General features: G+C 44.1%; 1 protein-coding gene across 1 annotated transcript in view; it reads right to left on the minus strand.

The window, feature by feature from the left end:
• Positions 1-25,918, minus strand: part of DAGLB (diacylglycerol lipase beta) — a 166,012-nt gene that overhangs the window by 28,865 nt on the left and 111,229 nt on the right. Inside the window, exons 10-13 of the mRNA XM_086940753.1 lie at positions 3,972-4,052; positions 3,753-3,880; positions 697-765; positions 535-607 (exon numbers count right to left, since the gene is read on the minus strand). Of these exons, the coding sequence (XP_086796879.1) occupies positions 535-607; positions 697-765; positions 3,753-3,880; positions 3,972-4,052 (351 nt within the window). The remainder of the gene's footprint in view (positions 1-534; positions 608-696; positions 766-3,752; positions 3,881-3,971; positions 4,053-25,918) is intronic.

Raw genomic sequence — 25,918 nt, forward strand, 5'->3', positions numbered from 1 at the left:
AACATTTCTGTGGTTTGATTCACACAGTACTACCATGAATTTATTTACAAAGGTTATAGTCTATTATCCTAAATCAACTTGTTCGTACACTGGACCTGACCTAGGTTAAGTGCCTGAACAACCATCACAATATTTCTTTCATTCTTGTCTCGACAGCTGACCTGGGTTTCAATGAAACTGCTTAATCTATGATCCATTTGTTTGCAAAGCTAGGCCAACCTTTACTTTGAAAATACCTCAGTGCTGCTGGAATGCATAACCCTATTTGTGAAATAGGCCTTTCTTTGCAACACACGGAAAAATCATCTAGTAGAGAGTATCAGCACAACCCTGACTTAATTTCTCAAGTGACTTTCCTAAACCTAAGAAAACGTCTCAAAAACATCAGAGCTCCTCAGTGAAATAAACACCAATCCTCTTGATAGGATATTGCCCTGTATTTTAAGAAAATTCCTTTTTTTACCTCCACCATTGAAAGAGATGGAATATATTTTGAGCAGGCAGTGGTTTACTAGACAAATATAATTACCTTACCTTAGGCTTATTACAATTTGCGACCATTCTTAATATTCTTGTCTTCAGATCTTCCATATTAGGCATACTTAACCTGGTTAAGATATAAAAATGAGTCTTGTCTGCTGGGAACAAATAGAGTCACAAAACAAGATATTGCAACTGTGAGGCAGCATCTCTTACCTTGGAACAAGATCTTTTCCAACTATTATAGACACAATAAACTTCTTTGAGTAATCAGTAAGCGCTTTGCTAAGGAAAAAAGAAACCTGTTTATTTTTCCAAAGATACAACACATTATCAACATGGAATTTTAGAAAATTCTAAAGAAGATAAAATAATCGGTCAGTAGGGCAAACACAAATGTTTAAAAGAATGTAAAAAAGCCTTGTAAAAGGTACAAGAATAAAGTATCAAACTTGAATTACCCCTTCCATCCTCCAGCAACAGATATTACCATCTAACAGACAATGGTGCAACACATAGGCCAGCATGTCTAGCTCATAACCAAGGTAATGAACCCAGTGAAAACATATTCCTAGTCTTACGATTGTGCTGAGTGGATTAGCAATGGATCGTATCCTCTGAATGTAATTTCTACTCCTAGACTTTGTCCCTAATGTGACTACTGCCAATGTCATCATTTCCAGTTAACTTAATTAATAGCTTCTTCTTCAGTTTTATCACAGCTGTGGTGAACATTAAGCAACATATACAGAACATGATGGATATTCTTCCTCACCCTTCACTGCAGGAATGCATCACATCTGTAATTCTGGCTCTGCTAGACTTATTTCAAGATTGAATCAGATTTATTTTGATGTCTTGTAAAGCTCTTGCGTGTCTCCTGGCGGCCACATGGCAGCACAGTTGGATATGCATGGTCCAATATGCCTAGTATTGAAGCCTTTTCAATGATGGCTCTTCTGCTCAGGCCCTAACATCAGGTGTTTTTTTTAATGAGCTGCTGAGTGGGTTGAAGGACCAAGACCCTATGTGAAACAGAGTCAGAGGGGCGCTCAGTATAAGCGCTCAGGGTGTGCCAGAGTCGGGGCGTTAAATCACACAAAGGTTCCATCTTGATGCTCTGGCACTTTAACTGGTGATGGTTGGCACTTTTGGGATTGCCAGATCACAGGTTGAGACAAGGAAAAGGGACAAGGAAAAGAACATAATAATTAGTCAGTTTCTAAACTCAACTACTCCATGCTGCATTGAAGGCTTTACTAAGGGGTGTATGGCATTTTAAATGTAATTATTTGCTCAATCAGAAGTAAAAGGAGTTGCAGTGAAAACTTCAGGTTAAGTGTTGTTGCTTAATTTTGGATCCTCTTGACGATTTTTAGTTCTTCTTTGATGCCCTTGTAGTTTATATGGCCCTGATGGGACATACAAATGCCCAGATATATTCCATTTGATAGTTTAATTGAAGGATGAGGGGCCCATTTCATTAATTTGAAGATGTTACTCTTCACAATTATTTGATTTATTGTAAAGAATGGTCTGTACCATACCCTCTGTGCTGAAAAAGAGGGTTAAACCCAGTTACGGTTGTCATTGAATGTTGCATGTGTTCTTAGCTTAATTAACATTCTCAAAAGCTCTGTCTTTGTATCAGGTATAAAAAGCTATAATTGTATCCAGTAACCTATGTCTTAGTTTATAATGTTGATCTGATCTCCCGATCCAATCACCAGCTAATATAACGGAGTGTCATTTGCATCTCAATCTTGATTATTTATTGAGCTACAGAGGGACTTATTTTTGTTGCCTCAGATGGAGTCAGTGATTTAAGAAGGGAAGTAGATTCTCACAGTGTTTGGCAGTGGTTTTTAGTATGTTATTTGATGCTTTGCCACCCCATAGCAGAATCGGACAGTACCCTGGAATTATTAGCTGCCATATAAATCCTCCACAGGCACAGGGTCAGGACTGATTTGCATATGGCCATGTCTGAACTGAGGTGGCTTGGTGAGAAAAATAACGATGGATTAAACCCAGATCTGTGACTGGGGGTGAAAGTTTTGTCCATCATCTTGTGTGTTTTGATATAAATCTTCCCAGCAGAGCATTCCTTTTTGTTCTTGAGCATTGTCCAGTGGTAGCCCATCAGGTGCACCTTGCAAAAACATTTCGTTTGTTGTCTTCAGGGTCTTCTTATATTGGTATTCCGTGGTACATCCACATCATTTCATGTTTGTGATGTGCAAATTAAAAACAACAATTGATGGACAGAATGCAAAACAATGTCATACATTCACCCCAGTACAGAGATCTAGGCCTAAATCCATCGTTATTTTGCTCACCATGCCATTCCAGTTTGAACCCAGCCATATGCAAATCAGTCTTGCCCCTGTGCCCAATGGGAACAGTCCAGCCCGAACTGCCAGGCCAGGTCCTCCCTTCCCAGCAGAGCATTCCTTTTTGTTCTTGAGCATTGTCCAGTGGTAGCCCATCAGGTGCACCTTGCAAAAACATTTCGTTTGTTGTCTTCAGGGTCTTCTTATATTGGTATTCCGTGGTACATCCACATCATTTCATGTTTGTGATGTGCAAATTAAAAACAACAATTGATGGACAGAATGCAAAACAATGTCATACATTCACCCCAGTACAGAGATCTAGGCCTAAATCCATCGTTATTTTGCTCACCATGCCATTCCAGTTTGAACCCAGCCATATGCAAATCAGTCTTGCCCCTGTGCCCAATGGGAACAGTCCAGCCCGAACTGCCAGGCCAGGTCCTCCCTGGACTGGAAACAAGCATCCGAGGACCGGTTTCGGGGTTTCACCCCCTTCAGCCAGGATAGCTTGACTCCAGTGGCATGGAGAGCATGTATGTCTGCCACATGGCACTGTTACAAAAGAACAAAATTGCTTTTGTAAAGGTTTTCGATATTTACCACCAACTTGTAGTTGGTGGTAAATAGCGAATCCTTAAAGCACATAAGCACTCTTAAATGTGCTTCCTAAATACCATTTACCAATTCGGTAAACACCGAATCGGTAAATAATGATTCAGTAAATACAGATTCGGTAAATACCGATTCTGTATTTACCAAATCATCACCCACATCGGAAATGGCTCAATACCGGTTGGTAAGCCTGAAATTTACTGAATTTCGGGTTTTACCGACCGTTAATTTAGACACCATCGGGCCCTCAGTGCTTTGGATTGCACTTCGCAGTACAGCTACAGCATAAACAAGATTGTTAGTATACAATGTTCTCTTCTGTACCTTAGTAAACCTCCTGGGGGCGAAAAGGCATAGCATCGTAGTGTTGGAAATTCACTTTTCAACAATATAGACAATATTGCAGCAGCTCCGGCTCCCAAGCTATGGCCAACTATTACAAGTTTATATTCCTAAAGTTTAAAAACAAGAAAGAATAATCAGAAGATTGTCTATTAAAAATGCATTGCAATCTATATGTGTTTAACAATGTAAAATACGTACAGGAGCGACTGCAAATGCTTGGTTCAAAATTCCATCATTTTTTAATCTTCTGTATACATAACTTGCAGCTTGGGCTATCCCCTGTAAGACAGAATTTTGATATCAATACAACAGTAAAGAATTCAATTTTCAACTATAAGTTTCTCACTAAAACACAAATAGAAAATAAAGGGGGACGACAATATCAGAGCTCATATCCTTGTCTCGCAAAAAACAAAAATGTACCAAACATCAGCACTCCTTTTCAGCAGACACTTAGCTAAGGTGAGTTCAACAACCACAGTCACAAAGACTACTGCATAGGCTCACTTTACCTCCAATTGTGTCCCAGATAAACAGGGGGATAGTGCCAGCAGCCCCCGGTGTTTTTGTGTGCTCACGGTTCTTTCATCACCTGTACCACACTTTCTCCCACTCTCCCTCAATGCCCTGTGAATTCATATCGCTCTCAAAGTATGCTTTTCAGATTACCCCATCTCTGTACCCGTCCTGCCTCTACCCATAGGTTTGCAGGTTCCTGCCTCCACCATATCATTTTTAATTAACTCACACGTCTCTTTCCATTTGGGCACCTCATTACCAATTCTCCCATGTCATCCACCTTCCTCCTGATATGTGTTTGACCTGCTGCTGCATCTCCTGCGACAATTTAGACCTGGTGCTGCGTTGTGTCACATGCTGGTATTTTACCTTAAGAGAATCAGATACCCAGACAAGGCTTGTATTTATCCTTGCGGGCTGAATATGTACTTCACCTTTTAAATAAAGGCAATGTTTTCGATTTTGGCTTTGTAGAGCACACATGGTTTTCACCTCTTGTAATCTTTGAATAACAGACATCATACTTCTAATTTTCATATATAGTCCTGCTATGCCACAACATACCAAAGCGTCTTTACAGAAATATAGAGTTAAAATGGTAATATCAATGTTTCCATATGGATTTCAATATGTATGTAGATTTATATTGTTATTGTTATACAAGAACAAACTTAGGTACAAGGGAGCCTTGTACAAAGTATTGTGGTAAGGGAGCCTTGTACAAAGTATTGTGGTAAGGGAGCATTGTACAAAGAATGGTGGTAAGGGGACATTATACAAAGAATGGAGCTGAAGGGAAGTGCCGTATTTGAGGTTATACCAAGATGAGGCACTGTTTGAAAAAGTTGCCATCAATTCCTGTCTGAAGGCCAATGGAGAGCAACAAATCTGTGTGGGGAGAATGTACAGGATCCCAGGAGTGCGTCATGAGAAGGCTTGGTGTCTTGTCTTCCTACAGTCTCAAGCCAGACAATGTTGCTGGTACCTAAAAGGTAACTTAATCATACTTCCCATATAAGGCGAAATAATTTGTTTGCAAAGATGAGACTGATAAAGAGACAAATAATGGGGGCGTGGCTTGGCGCCTAGCAGAGATGGCGGCGCTTGGGTGAAGCTCTCTGGCGGATTTTGGAGAAAACGAACTTCCGGTTCGAGCAGCGATTCACGGAGGACAACTATGGCAAATGAACATCACAGGATCACCAGGAGACCCTCGGCGCCCTAATTCATCATCAGCAAGGAGTTTTATCTTGTAAACTTAACCCTCTCTCTGCCGCATATTCTCGCAGCCGCCATTTTGTATTTTTACCGCGATCGCGGAACTCACACACTCAGAGCTGAACTGTCTACAAATACATTTTTTGATGTATCCAGTATATCCTAGCGTCTGATGTTGCATACCTCCTCTTTATTACACTGGGATATGAGGCTATATGTGCAGTTCAAAGATTACTGGAAGATTTGCTGAGAATGTGCTTTGGCGGCCATTTTGCTTTTCCAGAGAGCCCTCACAGAGAACACTTTCCTCCACTCTCACAATGCTGAATGGAAGTAAGCACAAAATGTTTAACTAATACCTGTATTGATTGTTTTCTGATGCACCCAGTGTATCCCAGCTTCTGAAAAATGCTGGATTTCTCTTCAGTACATTGGAATACAATGTAATGTATCGTTGTCAAAAGGTCACTGAAGGAGTTGTGAAGATTGTGTTTGGAGGCCATTCGGTGTTCTTAAGCGAGCCCTCATAGAGAACACGTTTCTTCATTTTTATATTGCTGACTGGAAGGAGGTTTCGGACAGTGTATATGGGCAGAACAAAGGCAGTCCGTCTCTCTCCGTCCAAGAAGCATATTTTTATTAAAAATTCAAACGTTTTTCCCGAATTTTTTAAGTTTGAAAGTTCTTTATTATCCACGCCTCAGCACTGAAAAAAACAACTATGGATCCTTCCTCTGGAACTCCTGGGAAATCCATTACTAAACGTCTTAAAAAAGACCATCCTTCACCACCTAAGTCAGTCTCGCCTGTATCTATGGAATTGTTGCTTGAGGAAATTAGGGCCCTTAGATCCTTTATGGAAGAGACTAACACCAAGCTGCAAGTCTTGATGGATAATTGGTCTCAACTAGACACGAGGATTTCTGTAGTCAAAAATACCAATAATTCCTTTAAAGAGACCTGTGTAAGCATTTCTCAACTACATTCTCAGGTCTCTACGCTTCAGAAACAGGTTGAGGATCTCGAAAATCGCAACAGACGAAATAACTTGTGTATCTATGGCCTAGCCGAAGGACTTGAAGGATCAGCCACACTTGGTTTCTTTAAATCATTTCTCCCACATGCCAGAAGGGACTCAACTCAACATTTAAAGAGCTCACAGGTTGGGGCGTGCTCTATCTCATGCTAGTTCCTCACAGAGACCAAGAGGAGTCATTTTATACTTCTTAGAATATACAGGCTTGTTGAAAGTGCTCCCAGCAGTCAAAGCGTCTCCAAGAATTACATGGTCAGGATCGTCTATATTTTTTGCACAAGACTATGCCAAAGCTACTGCTAAAAGACGTAAGGCTTTTCTCAACATTAGAGCTGATTTACGTTCCATGGGCTTTTTTCATCCGTGTCTCTTCAAAGTTAGGTATAACAATAGAACAACGACGTACAAAGATCCGACACGTCTGAGGTTCCGTGACAATTGTAACTGGTGTTTTCGACTCGCACGAATATGGTCGAGTCTGGTATCTATGAACTGCAAATGACGAGTTTAGTAAGTGTGCGCAGTTTCGCTGTGCTAATTTAAACCGTTCGTTTGTTATGTGGTTTTTTTTATCTGTACCCACGGGTTCCATCTTAGATACGGCATCCATTTTGTCTCTTGCCCTCAAGTAGCCAGCGAACGGACGTTGTCCGCTTCGCGACCCTGGGACTCCCAAGATATTTGCAGACGACACATGTCCTTTGTAAGTGTCTTTATGATGAGGGGGATGCTACTGTAAAGCAGATGGCGCCGCTCGAGGCTCATCTTGCTGCATGGACTTATTGTCTTAGCCGTGCATCTCATTAGGCACGTCCCTTTGATGCCTGTATCTCGTGTTTCCCCGATACCTCCCCTTTACACCCTTTCCGATCTCCCCACTGTCTCCGTCTTCCTCTGCACCTGTCTTTGTTCCTATTTCGATCTGTTTTACTGTCGATTGGAATGTACTAATGTTGGGAAGATGGGTTTTTACAGTTGGGAACCGCCAAATGTTTCCGCACTTATGTTCCGGACCTCATGTGTATCAAAGTGACCAAAGCGACCCCTCTGGGGGATAATGGTGGGAACCGGGTTGTAAACTTTTGTGTGCCATGTTGTCCTATGGGTAAAAACTGTATAAAAGGAGCGATCCACAGAACCAATTTGAAGCAGTCTCCCCGAACTACACTCGATGTACTTCCTGTGATATCTGTGTTCCCTGCAGCAAATAAACCTTGAATCTTTGACGTCGAAGGAAGTGTCCCGTGTCTCTGTGATTCGTACGCCGGAGCAGGTTACCCACGAAGGTTTCAGGTGTTGTGCCCTGGCACCGCTGGGTCTTAAAGAACCCAGTCCTTCAGTTGGCGCCCAACGTGGGGCTGCATCAGTGGTACCGGTCCAAGCCCGACGATCGTGAGGAACTTCGTGTGAAATCTCCGAGGGAAGGTGCACTCCGCTTCATCGATCCTGTTGTCGAAACAAGTGGCCCGAAGACTTTTCCCGCGAAGATTCCCGCCTCCTGACGGCTGCGACGGACTGCTGCCCTGACTGTAGACCTGTTTTGGCGCCTGGCGTAGACCTTGGTAGAGCGAGACGATTGACGGGCCTTCCTGGTGACGCCATTGATCTTTGAGTTAAGTATTTGTGGGTCGCTCCCAGAGTTCTTGGTTGTTGACACTTTAGCGAGTGTTTTTGTTGTTAACGCTGTGTGAGTGTTTTTGTCGGTGACACTTTGCTAGCGTACTTTGTTGTGTTGTTTGACGACTGCAGCCGCCAAAAACCGAGGGTTTTGTTCTTTGCTGGGACTTGGTAAATCCCGTAACCCTTGAAGTTTGTGAAACTCGGCTAGTGTGCAAGATGCCTGGTCGCAGTACTTTGTTTAGCTGTTTCAGGCCTTGTGGTACGGATTCCCGACTGGAGGACTCGTGTCCGATACCTCCGGTTGGAACTCCCACGTATGAACTGTATAGTAAGCATGGGTTAGGCCCGATTACTTTTAATGAATACTGGATCAAATATACAAAGAAGGATGGTGACCTTCGCTGGCCATCACATGGTAGCTTCGAGGCCCCGATCTTAGATAATTTAGAGGTTAAATTGTTCGCGAAAAAGTCAAGGCCGGCCATGTTTGATGCCTTTCGGTTGTGGCGCAAAGAAGCCCGACAGAAAGAAATCAGGCAGACTAAACGAAATCAGCGAGATAGCGCTGGTACCATTGTAAAGAAAGCAGAGCAGTTCCAGCATGATAAGGAAGTTAGGGAAAAGGAAGTGTTTGACAGATTACAGCGTATGACGATAGATAAATGTTATCCTACTTTGCCTACGGAGTCGGAAACGAAGGATGAGTCAGTTGAGGATCCTTTAATGTCCTATCTTATGAAGTCGCCACCTCCATACGTACAGGGTACCACAGCCCCTGTGATTCCCCCTGTACCTGTTCCTGCACCTATTCTTCCTTTGCCTGTTCCTCAACCTGTACCCGTTCTTCCGACTATTCCTGCTCCTTCGTCTGTTTCTATTCCTACTGCTCCTCCGCTTCCACATACTCCTGCTCACGCTACTGCTCCTGTTTTACTAACTCCTGCTGTTGCTACTGTTTCTACTCCTTCACTTGTCAGTCCTGTGTCCTATGCTTCTCCCTCTACTCGCAGTCGTAATTCTCCTCTTGCGGCTAGCTTCTTTCATTCGCTCGGACCTGTTCTTGGGTCCGCTGGTTCAGATGGTCCTCAGAGACGTAGTCAGCTTCCTGGTAATAGGGAACGTGCTTCGCTATATAATATGGCGATGGGTTGGATGACGCACCCCCTTAGAAACCCACCGCGTGTTGTACTCGACACATTTTGTCAGTTTAATATACCAACCCAAAGATTCGTGTTCGAGGAAATGTGTAAGGTTCTTCGTGATCAGATATCGGCCGATGCGCCTGACGAGGTGCTGACCGCGTTGTCTGATCTACAGCTTCAGTTCTCGACTGGACTGATAGTGGACACCAATGTTCGACGTGCTGTTGAACGGTTGCTATCTTTTCGTCCCACTCCAATACCTCAAGCTTTGTTTGTTGAGGATGTCGAAAGGCAGACAGATGAGTCTGGTCAATTTCCTATGCGTGAAGTTCCGCCAGTTTGGATGCCAGGTAACCCTGGAGGTAACCCTCCGGTCCCGCCGTTTTTCCAGAGAGTATGGATACATCTCCCATGGAAAAGATCGGAAGTGTTACAGGTGAAGCAATCTTTGCCTGACCCTCGCAAGAATCCTGCAGGGTATTACAAAGAATTATCGCAGCTCGTAGATGCTACGGTAATGAATCTAGCCGATATCGATATGTTGTTCGGCAATGTCGTACCGCAACCGGTATGGGCTAAGATTCGTCAGGAAAATCACGCAAACGAATTAGGTGGTGCTTGGGCTGCCATTGTAGCGGCAGATGCGCGACAAGTTGGTGGTGCTAAACCCGAGCAGTTGATTACTGCCCTTCCTCAAAGAATTATAACGCTAATGAAAACTCTTATGCCAGCTATGAGGGTAAATTGGGACAAATTGTCAGCTTGTAAGCAAAAGAAGGACGAAAGTGTTTCTGACTTCTTTACGAGGTTCGAGGAGGCATTCATCGATCATAGTGGTCAGGATATGAGTACTGAGGGTGGTCAACGGTTGTTTGTGGATAAATTTGTTTCGAACTTATTGCCCGATTTGAGCAATAAATTAAAGAATTCCGAAAGTGCGTGGGCCGTTTCTACCTCAGCTCAGATATTGGCTACAGCACAATATTATGAGAACAGAGAGACAGAAGAGAACGACCGCGCTGATAAAAAGACGAAAGAGCTTAAGACTAAAGTGTTGCTTCAGCAAGCGTATCCTCCGCGTTCAAATCAGAGTAATTCGCAACAGAATAGATCGCAGTCGCAATCGAATAGATCTCAAAATCGTAATGACTCCTCTTCCCAAAGATCTTCGTTGGGGTACAATCAATGTGCTTATTGCAGACAAGAGGGTCATATTAAATTCAATTGTCCTGTCCTAAATGAGCGTAACAGTGGTAACTCATCGAGAGGTGGTCGTGGTGGTTCGCAGCAGTCATCACGTGGTAGAGGTCGTGGTGCTCAGAACGATCGCTCAGACAACTCATCAAATTCCGATAATTGTTTCGATCAACGTGGATCGTCGCAAGGACGATCTGCGCAGTACAATGTAGATGATTATTACGTCGATCAGGGAACTGACGACAGTAATTACTAGGACAGCCAAAGGCAAGGAGAGGGAGTGGTATCAGTTCCGGTTGATCAGAGAGGGCCTTACGTCACAGTTGCTACATCGGGCGTCGTTGAGCCTTTTCTGTTGGACACTGGTGCAGCGAAAAGTTCCATCAAGCATTCGAAACTCCCTGGCGCACATTTGTCTGGCTTAACAAATGTTTCCGTTGGATTCTCTGGCGCCCCCGTTAGCAATCCAGTTTCACGCCCTTTGCCCCTTAAAATTGGGCCACGTGAGCTAGAAGCTCCGTTGATTCTAACCACAGGGTGTGGCGAAAATCTTTTGGGCCTGGATTTGCTTAAACGTTTGTATGCGACTTTGTATTGTTCTCCTGCGGGAGTACAGCTTACGTTTGGAGAGAGGGTTGTCTCTCCCATGTACTTGTCTCTCGACAAGCTCCCACCGGAATTGAGTTCTCTTCCTGCGTCTTTGTGGGCAACAGGTCCAAACGATGTGGGCCTACTTGATATCTCCCCCTATGTTGTTCAGTTGAAATCTAATGTGCGTTTGCCACGTATTCCCCAATATCGTATCTCCCTTGATGGTGAACGAGCATTGTTAGCGATCATTTATGATCTGATCGAGAAAGATGTTATTGAAGAGACTCGGGGAAACGTGTGCAACAGCCCTGTGCTGCCCATTCTTAAACGTACGGATCCTTCCAAACCGCCTGTTTATCGCTTTGTTATCGATTTACGGGAGGTGAATAAAATTGTGGTTCCTCAATTCCCCGTTGTGCCTGACATCACGGCGCTACTGACTCTGATTCCAGCTTCTGCATCATGGTTTTCGGTGATTTTCAGCATCCCGATTGCCGAGGAGAGCAGAGACCTTTTCGGTTTCTCTCTCGGTGGACGCAGCTTCCGGTTCAAACGCGCTCCTCAGGGCTACTGTGAAAGTCCATCGATTTACAGTCAAGCCTTGAAGGGTCAACTGGATGCGTTTAGGTTGCCGGTCGGTGCGGCTTTAATCCAATATGTCGACGACTTATTGGTGGCTGCTGATACTCAGGACATTTGCAAAATTGCTACAGTGTCGTTGCTGCAACATCTCTGTGAGTTAAATCACAAGGTGTCACCTACTAAACTCCAATATTGTTGTCAAGAAGTAACCTACCTAGGTCACTTATTGTCAAAGGAGGGAAGGAGGTTGACCCCAGAGAGAATTGCAGCGATTGCACGAATGGCTGTACCAACAACCCAAAGAGATGTACGTGCCTTTCTAGGTATCACGTCGTACTGCAGGCAATGGATTCCTAATTTTTCATTGCTAGCGAAACCATTAGTGGCTCTTACGTGCAAGGATGTTTCGACTCCTTTGCCATGGACGGAAGAATGTCAGAAAGGTTTTTCTGAACTACGTGATTCATTGTGTTCGGCTCCTGTGTTAGGTACTCCTGACTATAGCAAGCCGTTTACATTATATGTTCACGAGAGAGAAGGTTGTGCTTTGAGTGTCTTGACGCAACCTTTTGGTGGTAAGCAACGTCCATGTGCATATTTTTCCTCGACCTTGGACCCGGTAGCTAGAGCATTGCCGAGTTGTTTACGAGCAACAGCGGCAGCTGCGGTCTCCATCCGACAATCAGCAGGATTGGTCATGGATAATATGCTTACGGTGATGGTTCCGCATGCAGTCGATACTCTTTTGAATCGAACGAAAACTCAGCACTTGACGAGTGCGAGGTTGTCTGGGTACGAGTTGACGCTGTTGGCAAGCCACATTCAAATAAAACGTTGTAATGTTCTGAACCCGGCAACTCTGTTACCAATTAGCACAGAGTCAGATGAAGTAGCAGAACATGATTGCTACTTGAGGACCGAAGAAGAAACAAAAGGTCGAGTGGACCTTAAAAACACCCCATTGGAAGATCCGGATGGTACATTGTATGTGGATGGGTCATGTTTTAAGTTGCCGAATGGCGATGTGACTACTGCTTATGCTGTTGTAACGTTGAATACTGTTGTTGAGACTGCAAGATTAAATCAGAATTCTGCCCAAGCTGCAGAGCTGATTGCTCTTACTAGAGCGTGTGTGTTAGCGAAAGGGAAACGTGTGAATGTGTTTACCGACAGCCAATACGCATTTGGCGTCGCACACAGTTTTGGACGATTGTGGAGAGAGAGAGGTTTCTTGACGTCGCATGGTACGAAGATTCAGCATGGACAGCTTGTGAATGATCTCTTGGATGCCCTGACGTTGCCTACGCAAGTTGCGATTGTTAAATGTAGTGCGCATCGTAAGGTGACGGATGATGTTGGTCGTGGTAATGCATTTGCGGATGAGATTGCTAAGGAAACTGCCCGGAACCTTAACACTCGAATGTATGTGACGAGTTCGGTTAGGTGGCCTACAGAATCGAGTATGTGTGAGGACACTATTGAGAGTGTGAAAGAAATTCAGAATGAGGCCACCGAGACTGAAAAGGCGAAGTGGAAAGAAAGTACGGGAAAGTTGGATGCAAATGGTTGTTGGATTGATTTGTCGGATCAGAAAAGATGGTTGTTGCCCGATGCGTATGTGCTGGCCGTTGTGACAATGGCGCATGGGTTAGCACATATTAGCGCGAAAGGTATTTGCAAATTATTGTCTCCTGTGTGGAAGAATGATGGTATCACGAAATGTGCTGAACGTCTGGTGAAAAATTGTATGGTGTGCATGATGTACAATCCTGGCAAAGGAACCCCGACTCCTCCTGGCAGTTTTGCTCCCCCTTCATATCCCTTTGAGGTGATTCAATTGGACTTTATCCATATGGAGCGATGCAATAACCTGAAATACGTTTTAGTTGTGGTTTGCGCATTCTCCCGATGGATCGAGGCCTATCCTCTCAAGGACAATACTGCTTTGTCTACTGCAAAAATCCTACTGAAGGAATATTTTCCTCGGTATGGAATGCCTAGAGTCGTGTGGTCAGATAACGGAAGTGAGTTTGTGGGTAGTGTGATGAAGAGTGTGTGTAAGGGCCTTGGAATTAATCAGAAATTCCACAGCGCCAATCATCCCCAGTCAGCTGGTTTGGTTGAAGGGTACAACGGCACCCTTAAACTAAAGCTAGCGAAGATTCAGGCTACGACTGGTCTTTCGTGGCCTGACGCTTTACCTTTAGCATTACTGTCAACTAGGGCGACTGTACACTCCCGAGTAGGGCTTAGTCCCTATGAGATAGTGTTCGGCCGTCCGGCGAATGTGTGGGGGGTTCCTAGGCCAGGAATGTTCTCTGATCTTGAGTACCCAATGTTGATCGATTACCTACATGACTTGACTGCTAAACTGAGGTTAATTCACCAACAGGTTCACGACGCATTGCCGACGCAGACGGAGGGTCCAGGCCACCAGCTCCAGCCCGGAGACTGGGTGGTGACGAGAAATTTTTCACGCAAAAATAACCTGGACCCGAGGTTTACTGGACCCTACCAGGTGCTCCTGGCCACGAGGACTGCCGTTCGTCTCGAGGGACGCAAGAATTGGGTGCATGCCACCCATACCAAGCGAGTCCCCATCCCTTTGCCGGCAGACCCGTGGGTAAGGAAAGGCATTGCATCAACTGAAACCGAAGCATTGCCAGCGTTTGTGCCTTTTAGCGACGCGCAGCCTGTTGGAGAAACCTCAGCGCAGCAGAAAGACACTGTTGAACAATTATCATCAAAAGACTCAAGACCAGAACACTCGACTGATCAGCAGGACGCTGCCTCTTCAACGGATCCTTTGTTCGACGAGCAGACACGTCCTGGGAAAACTCGATACTTTTTCCGATCTCGCACTAAAGACTAATAAAGATCCTGCTTTGCTGTATTGACAACTGCATTGTCCCGTTTTCCGCGATCAGTTTTGAACATTCGTATTACTGTAATTATTCCTGTATATATATATTAAGCTTCATTCTTTATACTTTTTGCTTCCACAGCTGAGAGACTTTGTTTTTGCATATATATATATACATATTGTGCATTGAAGGCCGTAGGGCCGCGCGCGTACTTCCTTCTGGATAGTAGGTCTTGACGCTAGGTTAAAGGCCGTCGGTTCCTGGGAACTCCTAGGGATTGACTATTGCTACACAGAACGAAGTGCGTCAAGAAACGTTGCGGACGGTCGTAGGGAATGGCATTCTCGAAGCTGAACGATTTGGAAGAAGCACAAGCTCATAGATTCAAGCTGCAGCAACTCAGTCGTACCAAATGTTTTATATTCCAACTGTTTGTATTGTTTTTGACTGCTTCTGCACTTTTGGCGGGTGGGGTGTATTACATGATGTCTTACTTCTTACCTTCTGCTACACCTACTCCTACTCCTGATCCTAAACCTACCCCCACTGTTTCTCCTCATTCCTTTCATATGTTACCCGAACACGAACAGGCTAGACGTGTAGAATTCCGCAACAATTCCTTTATTCAGCTCCTTCATCAGCATCAGTTAGTGGTTAACACTACTAATTGTTGGGTGTGTGGGTTGATGCCACATACTACGGATAAGGGAATTCCATATCTGGTGTTACCGTATAGTTCCCAAGGGTCCGCTCGAGCATTTCAGACAATGTTTCGAAGCGCACTGGGTTTCTACCCCATTCGAGAACCACGTTCTCCCTACTCTGGTCCTACCTCGTATCAAAAACCTTTGTCAATAGCAATAGAGGATTTAGATAGCGATATCTATGATCCCTTGCTTATTCCCGAAGAAGAGGTACAAGCCTATAGGGTCCTAAGTAGAGGTGAATATAGTGCGTTCACTAGCGAAAAGCAGCTTAAAAGCTCGCCTCCAATATGGGTCGTACCCCACACTGGTAATTTTTGTCTCATGGGTCGTGGCCGAAGATCACAAGCCCGACTTGGAGCAAGTGCTTGCACTGAAAATTACATTCTGCCAATGTTCTCGTCCCCTGTGTTTCTGGCTGCCAAGGGTACGTACTTTATCTGCTATGATCGTGCATACGCATGGTTGCCCGCTGACTTCATGGGCTCATGCTTCATTGCAAATTTGTTGCCTCCGACGTTTACTGTAGATGCCGATTATCATAAGACTAGAGTTGTGCGAGGCGTAATTAACGAAGAGGATACTGCCGGTCAAGAGGCAGGAGACTTTTTCAAGGGTTTCCTCCCGTTTTGGGGACCTATGGTTAATAGTAGGAACCTGAGACAGTTGACTCGAGTGGTAGAATCGACAGCTAATATTACTGCCAGTGCCCTTGGTAATATCACCACTGAACTTCAGGCGGAGAGACTTATGACGTTACAAAACCGTATGGTTTTAGATGTCATCTTAGCAGATCGAGGTGGGGTATGTAAGGTGATCCATTCGAGCTGCTGCATTTTCATTCCGGATAACGCTCCGACTGTCTATCAAGCCATCTCGAGGTTACATAAGATCTCCGAATCCATACACGTGGATGTAGGGGATTGGACGTTACTTGGATGGTTTTGGGGCCTGATGTCGACTTGGGGTTGGAAGATTCTGATGATCATCGGAGTCGTTGTGGTGTTCCTGTTCACGTGTTGCCTTTGTGTGCAGTGCGGTCCTGCCTTATGTGGCCTCTGTGCTACAACGTGTATGAGACAGCCACCTGTTACCAAGGGGACTCGGTTGGACAGAGCTATGCTACAGCAACATCTCGATGGTCTGATGAATATCGAATATGATTCCGACTAGTGCTTGCCTACATGAGGGCAAAAGGAGCGTCTGAGGTTCCGTGACAATTGTAACTGGTGTTTTCGACTCGCACGAATATGGTCGAGTCTGGTATCTATGAACCGCAAATGACGAGTTTAGTAAGTGTGCGCAGTTTCGCTGTGCTAACTTAAACCGTTCGTTTGTTATGTGGGTTTTTTTATCTGTACCCACGGGTTCCATCTTAGATACGGCATCCATTTTGTCTCTTGCCCTCAAGTAGCCAGCGAACGGACGTTGTCCGCTTCGCGACCCTGGGACTCCCAAGATATTTGCGGACGACACATGTCCTTTGTAAGTGTCTTTATGATGAGGGGGATGCTACTGTAAAGCAGATGGCGCCGCTCGAGGCTCATCTTGCTGCATGGACTTATTGTCTTAGCCGTGCATCTCATTAGGCACGTCCCTTTGATGCCTGTATCTCGTGTTTCCCCGATACCTCCCCTTTACACCCTTTCCGATCTCCCCACTGTCTCCGTCTTCCTCTGCACCTGTCTTTGTTCCTATTTCGATCTGTTTTACTGTCGATTGGAATGTACTAATGTTGGGAAGATGGGTTTTTACAGTTGGGAACCGCCAAATGTTTCCGCACTTATGTTCCGGACCTCATGTGTATCAAAGTGACCAAAGCGACCCCTCTGGGGGATAATGGTGGGAACCGGGTTGTAAACTTTTGTGTGCCATGTTGTCCTATGGGTAAAAACAGTGGCGGTGCGTCCATTGGGGGCGTTGGGGCGTTGCCCCACTAGCCATGGACGCCCGCCGCTGGTGCCAGCAACATATTTACAGTATGAGTATTTTTATTTAAAGTTCCTTTTGTGTTTACAATAAATCAGAGCGCACAGCGCTACAGGGCCGGGACGAGCAGAATCGGGCATTGCGTATGGAAGTGGGCCGTGGGGGGCGGGGCTGCGGCAGAGAGTGATTGTGATTGACAGCGCACACAGGCAGGCAGCCAGAGCGTAAGCACCTGCAGCGGGGTCAGGGTGACTAGCTACGCATGTAACAGCCAGGAGTGCTCATAATTGAGACTGGCCTGCGCATGCGTAGTACCGAATAAACCTCGCCCCCCCCCCCCTGTAGCACTGAGAGACATGGCAGGGACCCGGGGCCCCGGTTTCAATATGGGCAGTTTTTCTCCTGCTCGTAGTCCAATCCTGGCGCAGTGGCGCTGTTAAGCCTGCGCCAGGATTGGCTGAGTAGAGCAGGGGTCAGGATCATGGGGTGCCGCGCCTGGGTGTTTGCTGCTAGTTCAGTAATGGCCAATCACATATGGCTATATCAAGCCAAGTTGAGGTGATTGGCCATAAGCTACAGTGACGTGACCGCGCGTGAGCAACTGAAAGTCGAAGGAAGGTTCTAGAAGACGACGTTGAACTCCAGACTAGGTGACCACTGAGACAGACCAGTTGATCCAAGTGCGTGACGGTGACTGACTCCTGTCCTGACTCACTCGTCGTATCGTATGGCAAATTAATGTAAGTGCAACATTATTATCTTATTACAGTACTACTTGTATGTACACTGTACAACCACCCCAGAATTCACATTTTACACTCTAGTTGCACTTGTCTCAATGTCTCCCCCCTTTTCGCACTTTTCTCCCACGTTTGTAGTCCTGGGACTAATTTGTGAAAAAAACAATGTTCTATATGTCCTGCACGACGGCGGCAGGCTAAGTGTTCGCTGCTGACATCAGCTGTGACCTGCACATCCTGTCAAGGACCACCCAGCCAGGCCTCTACCCTTCAGACATCCTTACATGGATTCATTCTCTAGGTGTACATTCGGGCACAGAGCACCTTGGCGCAGATGGCAGCCTCCGTCACTGAGGGTGTCTTTGGAATCCAATGTACAGGCTGCCGGAAATAAGGGGGTGGGGGCGTCATAGGCACACATGTTTGCGCGCCCGTTTTGTGTGTGCTAATACCCAACTTTTCAATTACTTTTTCTGCGTAATTACTATCTAAGCACTGGCGAGGAGTGCCCGGGTAAAACAGAGCGGACCAATTTAATACCAAATGGTCAAAATGTACACAGATAAACTACTTGCTGTCACGCGCTCAGGGTTTCAGGGAGGCTGCGTGGGCTTTGCTGGGCTGTGCAATGTAACAAAAGGGGGGATGCATAAAAGAAACCTCTCTCCTGTCCGACCTGTCGCCCTGCAGTGCAGGCCCATTTAGTGCAGCAGGCCTCAGGCATAGCATGTGTGTGGGTATCCAAAGCACTATTAAAAAAAACACTAGAAAATAGGCCCCGGCCACCGTGCTCTCAAAACGTTTGCGCCGTGCACTGTCTGATGGCCGCACGAAGGATCAGTGCACTGAATGTCGTGCTCTCTGAGGGCTGTGAAGAACATTGTCAGTGGAACACACTGCGGGCTACATACACATTCTCAGTGCACCAAAGCAAAGCGAGGCCTACATTTATTTATTTATTTATTCGATTTTATATAGCGCGAACTTTACCCGAAGGTGTCAGATTCTCAGAATGAATGTGCCTGTCTTCTGCCGACAGTGTTAAGTAAAGGTTGAAGGCAACGTGCGTGCAAACTACCGGCTGCTTTTTTCTTTCGGAAAGTCATCTGTATAATGCCGCATATTAGCACTAGAATTTTGCCAGCCGCAATTTGATAATTTGATAATTTGAGCATTGTACATGAAATAATTTTGATAGCAATAAAGGCTTGTTTTTTTGAAGCTGTGATCAGTTGGATTTCATTGTAATGTGCATTTGGGGGTTCCAAAAACAAAGTTGCTGCAGCAGAAGACATGTGATCAGTTACTTTTTAACAGAGGGCAAACGCATAACTAGGCATGCATATAAACGTACAAACAGTACATGAGGCTGAGATGGAAGGGAGAGGTGGGCCGCACATCAGTGGGTGAGGGGTATTCATGGATTAAAGACTAATACTAGTATTCTGGGATGGGCCCATCGAGCATTCATGTGTATAGTACGGGTCTGATGCCATTTGCACAGCTACTAGAGGAGTCCTTCTCAACCAGAAGACTGTCTGAATGATCCTGTCTATCTCCAGAACTATTAGATGCCAAAGGTGGATGTACACACCTGTGTATCCTGTAACATGAAATGTTTGGGGATTTAGCCCCATGTTGGCAAATTGGAACAGTCCAATATTAGTGTGTTGGGGGCTATTAGAACTGGGCTAGCCAGCAATTCATGGGGTCGAGCCTAGCCATTAGTGTGGCCTGACTTCTAAGAGCTAAAACAACGAGTCTCGCCATCAAAGGTTTTAGCATGTAAATGACAGCAAATATCATGTAAAAATATACTATTTCAAATTGTTTTTTTTATTTTTGAATGCTTCTGTTTTACATTCGTTTGTCCTCCCGGCATTAACAAATATTAAAATTAAGCTTTTAAACATGGGCCCCCATGCCCTGACATTATGCTTTGAGTGAGCCTAGATATGTCAGCTCTTCATGTACAGTATACACAAGCCAATGTTGTGCTAAGTGGAGCAACCTTGTTGTTTAGTAATTGATACGCAAGAGTGTTTTTTCTATTTAGAGCACATCCCAAACTGAATTTATCCAAGGTGCACTTTAATCTAACAATCAATCAAAATAATGCTCAGTGTATTAAAATGCTTTGGATAGGATCCCAGAATTTGGTCAAGTGGGGAGATTTCACAGTCGCTGGCAAGTTTTGAAAATGGCCACATTAGGCGACAGTCATACAAGTGGGGTTAGTTGGCTCGTAGCAGCATGTTTCTGCAGAAGGGACTGAACTACAAGTGTGGATTTGCAAAAGGTGCTGTACCAGTGGTATTAAGGTGGCACCATTTTTTCACTATTTTTTCAAAATTTTCTCGGTGCAGTATGCTGCCGAGTTTCTGCCCCACCACTTTCAAATGTCACCAGCCGCCACTGGGTAAAAACTGTATAAAAGGAGCGATCCACAGAACCAATTTGAAGCAGTCTCCCCGAACTACACTCGATGTACTTCCTGTGATATCTGTGTTCCCTGCAGCAAATAAACCTTGAATCTTTGACGTCGAAGGAAGTGTCCCGTGTCTCTGTGATTCGTACGCCGGAGCAGGTTACCCACGAAGGTTTCAGGTGTTGTGCCCTGGCACCGCTGGGTCTTAAAGAACCCAGTCCTTCACGTCTACAAAGCTTCATAAACTCCTGCAAAACAGTTGATATGGATTCCTCTGGGCCCTCTTCTTTATTAAACACTTGATTGAATGTTACTTCCTTCACAGGTTCTTCAGACTCAGATTTCATTTTTATAGTATTCCGTTATTTAAGAAATGCTTTTCTATAGTTCTTGACATACTTGCTGTTCTCAAAAAGTTACATTTTATGTCAAGTTGTTCAATGTTATTGTTGGCATTCCGGTTCTTGTTTGATCCAATATATGTTCCAATTGTATGTTCTAATGTTTATCCTAATCCTTATTTTTCATCGTCCTCACAGATTTTGTACCTTGCATCGTGGTTCCTCCTTGATCCTTCGTTCGGCTGATCCCGGATGTGTCGCTTACTCCATGTGGTTCCATTCCCCCTCCTGTATACCCCTCAGTCTTCGTTCTGTAGGTATGTTATTTGTTTTGTCTTTTGTTATGTGTTTTGTAACACATTCTTTTACTTCCTTCCCGTTTCATCTAACTTTTACACTTATTCTTTCTCATGTGGCTTTCATCTCCTTCCATTCTTGTTTTTGCTTTCCTTTTTTCTATAACTCTCATTGGCCTAAGCTGATTTCATTCCTCTTCTTTTCTCCTCTACCTTTAAAAGCTTTACAGTGTTTTTGCAATGAATTGGACATTGGTATTACAAGTTCAGAATATTTTATCTTGGATTATTTCACATTATTGGATTGGACTGTTATTCCTACTCTGTTTTAATATTTTATGTCACTTAAATTAGTCTCATGGAACATTAGGGGATTAAACTCTCCTATTAAGAGACAGAGGGTTTTGTCACACTTAGCCAAGTTAAATGCTGTTATTGTTTTCTTACAAGAAACACACCTCACGGATATTGAGTCTATAGAGCAAAGGGGTAATCTGTTCTGCTGCTTTGTAGAAAGTCTATAGAGCAAAGGGGTAATCTGTTCTGCTGCTTTGTAGACTTCCGCGCAGCATTCGATCTTGTAAGCAGGGAACAGCTATGGTCTACCTTGAAAGGCTATAAGTTACACGCAGACCTGTTAGCCCTTATCCAGGCCTTGCATACAGATAACTGGGCCCAGGTAGTCCTGGACGAGGATGGTGGATTATCTGGCAAGATCCAGATTGGAAATGGCCTGAGGCAGGGGTGTGTATTAGCCCCGTTGCTATTCTATTTGTTTATAGCGGACCTACCTCGGAATCTAAAAGAGGTTAGAGGGGCTAGCCCAAAGCTAGGGGGTAACCATATATCCTGTCTGCTTTATGCAGACGATCTGGTGATCATGGACCAGACGGAGATAGGCTTGCAGAGGAAACTAGATATGTTCCATAAATACTGCTTAAATAAAAAACTGATAGTAAATATGGAAAAGACCAAAATCCTATGCTTCGGCAAAAGTAAGACCCGTTTCCCTTGGTATTTAGGTACGGAACAACTTGAGAAGGTAACGGAATACAGATATCTGGGAGTATGGTTCACTAGTAACTTGAAATGGACCACCCATCTGGAAGCGTTAAAAATCAGGGCAACAGCCTCTATAAAGGGCTTAAAAAGGTTTAATAGCTTCTACGGAGACTTGTCAGATGGGCCGGCTATAAAGGCCTACCTGGCAATGGTCCCCGCGCAATTCCTATATGGATCAGAGGTTCTCCTCCTTATCGGGAAAAAAGGTTGGGATAAAGAGGAGGGTATGATCCTAAAAAGCTTGTTCTCGTTGCCGAAATCAGCAATGGTACAAGCAGCAAGATTGGAGATAGGAGTCACTTCCTGGGCAATTACTTCCAGGATGGCACTAATACGGTTCTGGAAGCGTCTGGAGACAGGGGAACCTCCCAGAAAAATATCACAGTGGTGTAGAGAGGAAATTGCCTCCAGCGAGTTATCGTGGGCTAAAGAAACAAGACTCTCACTAAAGGAAGCCTATGGGAAGCTAGGGATAGAACTAGATACCCAGTTAGGACATACCAATATAGGCAAAAAAGAACTACGGTCATTGGGAGCGGAGGTGTCCTGCATATGCGATCAAGAGTATCTCCGACAAAAAATATCGGTGTCCCATATGATCCAAGTATGGATTTCAGAAGTCCACTCCTACCCTTACTTGGATAGGTTGCCGAATCAGCACTTAAGAAGAGAGGTTTTAAAACTGAGAATGGGCATAAACCCCTGTTATGTAAATACCAGGGTTAAAAATTACATGATAAATAGTAATGGCAATTGCACATGTACGCTAGGTACCTCCTGTGATATTATTCATATTTTATTAGACTGTAGGATGACCCTTGATATACGTAAGGAGATTTTAGGCCCGCTATTCAAAACTTATAGGATTATGAATAGAAAGCAAGCTGTAGATCTCCTGGTGAGGATGGTAAATCTGGATATAGCCTGCGCCTTGGGTAAATACATGAGCCGAGTCAGGGGGTTTCTCCAGAGTACAGAGGTATAGGCGTATGGTAACGAGATTGCACTTCAATGTATGTAGTATGTTTGGAAGACCTGGTCACATATGTTTTCTCATGTTCACCCTTGTAATTTTCACATCCTAGGAGGATACTGATTAATAACAAAGTTACTAGGGTTTCCACCCGGAAAGGACTGATTTGCAATTTTACAAATTTTATATATTTTGTGTTTTTATAAAGTTTTATAAATGTATAGTGTATACTTTTATGGTTGTAATAACCCGAATAAAGTTTTAATGACTGACTGACTGAGTCTTTGAAATTGAAAAGGTAATGGGTGGGTGAGGCTTATTTTTCTCCAGGAGATGGTAAACGAAATGGAGTTGTGATATTGTGCCGTAAATCTCTTCCAGTCAAGTTATAATCACAAAATTTAGATGTTGATGGGAGGTGGCTTATTATTAAATTGTCACTAAAAGGTGTCCCAGTTTCTCTTCTCAATGTTTATGCACCCACAGGCAGAGATGCCTCCTTTTGGCTGCTTTGGCCAAGCAAATTTCTCATTGTGTTGAAGATAATATTATTATGGCTGGAGACTGTAACCAAGTGTATGACCCCTTTTTAGATAGGAATTATAAAGTGCCCTTTGTCCCCAATAAATCACATACATCTTTCACTCACACTATAACTGAACATAAAACGCTTGGCGTCTCTGCAACCCGACCACTACAGAATATTCCTTTTATTCTTCAAACCATCATACTCAATCAAGAATTGACTATATCTTTGTATCCCATAACATTTCGCAGTCCTTCACATTTGCAGACATAGGCCCTATTCTGTCGAATCATGCACCCATTTCATTTGGCTTTGATATACTGCCCAGAAATAAAGCTCCAAGAAGATGGCGTTTTAACAACGCTCTCCTCTTAGACCCCAAGTTCACTGCATCTTTTACTTCCTTCTCCACTGATTATTTTGAAAGAAATCTTACTGAGTCTCTATCACCCACGACTATTTGGGATGCCTCCAAGGCGTCAGCAAGAGATTTTATTATAGGCTTTGTTGCAAAGAAACGAAAATCTGCACGGAAGATTACCATGGACCTCCTCAAAGATATTAAGGCACTAGAACACTCATATTATACATCTCGCTCAGAGAATTGTTTAAAAGCCCTTATTAATGCCAAAATGAAATTTAATAAGAAGTCAACAGAAGATGCCTCACTTTAATTATTAAAATCCAGCACAAGATTCTATGGAGGTAAAAATAAAGCAGGGAAAAAGTTTGCCAACTATTTAAAGATTTGCCAAAACAAATTAAACATTGATTCTGTCTTTGATGAGCATTCAGTCTTTAAGTTTAAAGACGTCGAAATTTTAAATGAATTCTCTCTTTTTTTTTTACAAATCTTTATATTCGCAACCTACAGATCACTCATTATCACATTTCTTCTCTAATATCCAAAAGCCTCAACAGGTCCCTCCAGATTTATCTCCCTTAGAATCTGACCTCTCCGAGCATGAACTCCTAATTGCTCTTCGAAACCTTAAAAAAGACAAAGCACCTGGCCCGGATGGTTTTATCGTTGAATTTTTTACCCATTTTTCTAAGCTTTTAATATCCAAAATTACACTCACTTATAAAAAAAATGTATTCCTCAAATAATTCTTCTGGCTCATTTTCGGAAGCCCATATATGTCTTATCCCCAAAGAAGGTAAAGACTTTAAGTATTATAAAAACTATAGGCCTATTTCACTGGTTAATATGGATTACAACATTTTTTCTAAAGCTTTAGCCATACGTCTAGATTCTTATTTACCAGATTTACCAGGAAAAGAACAGTCGGGCTTTGTCAAAGGACGAGTCTTCATGGACAATAATACACAGCTCTTTTTCGATGTTTTATTAAATCATCAAATCTTAATCATCGTTTGGCGGAAAATGCATTGGATGCCGAAAAGGCTTTTGATAGAGTTGAATGGAAATATTTATTTTACACTCTCAAATGGTTTAGATTTGGCCCCAACTTTATAAATTTACTACCTCTCCTCTACTCTAATCCCCGTGCAGCAGTTTGTGCCAATGGTTTAATTTCCCCATTTTTTTTTGGAGTTCAAATCTGCTTTATTACGTAAGTTGAAACATAATACGCAGCTTATTGTGCCTACAACCCGGAGGCCGGCAGCAGAAAAAATTGATATTGACACAGCCTCACGGCCGGCATCCCGGAGGCCCGGCGGCAATGCATAGAGGTGGAGAAGTGTAGTAACACAGCCGGCGTTGCAAGGCAATGAAGGATGAGCAGCAGTAGAACAGTGTTTTTTGGAAAAAATGTTGTGATGGCTAGAACAGCTCAACAAAACGTCCCAAAGAGGCAATTCATGTCTACATAGCAGGCTAAGTGGTGGTGATCTGGCGCGGCATACCAGGTGAGTAGAGGCGTGTATGATATTGTAAACGTATCACAGCCGTCCTATCAAGAGGGCCGCAATTAGCCAGAAGCAATGTCGTGTATGGAGCCCTAAAGGAACGTCTAACAGAGGGTATTTTAGCATATGGCGGGTACGGCATGGGGTGTCAGCGTGCAAGTAAGGAGGATTAGTGGATTATCCAAGGGAGTAGAGCCACGATGCAAGCATCGCGTGAGGTTCGGGGGGGGGGTGAGTAGTAACACTGCGGTCGGAGCCAGGGGTCCCTACAAGGATAGTATAGAGAGGAGGTGCGTGTGCAGAAGCAGGGTCTCTGGTCAGGGCCGGGACGTGAGCAGTGTACTAATCTATGGCAGGTCGGTCATCCGTTGGGTCCACATCATCCGATCGTGCAAGCAGATAGTGCACCAGTGGATCCCAAATGTCACTGGGCCGACTCGAAATGGGCAATAGTTCAGCAAATGTCGCATGTTGGTCTTGGCAGTGGGTTAAGTCCGCCAGC

Source organism: Lissotriton vulgaris, chromosome 10 (assembly GCF_964263255.1).
Source record: "Lissotriton vulgaris chromosome 10, aLisVul1.2, whole genome shotgun sequence".
Taxonomy (NCBI): Eukaryota; Metazoa; Chordata; class Amphibia; order Caudata; family Salamandridae; genus Lissotriton; species Lissotriton vulgaris.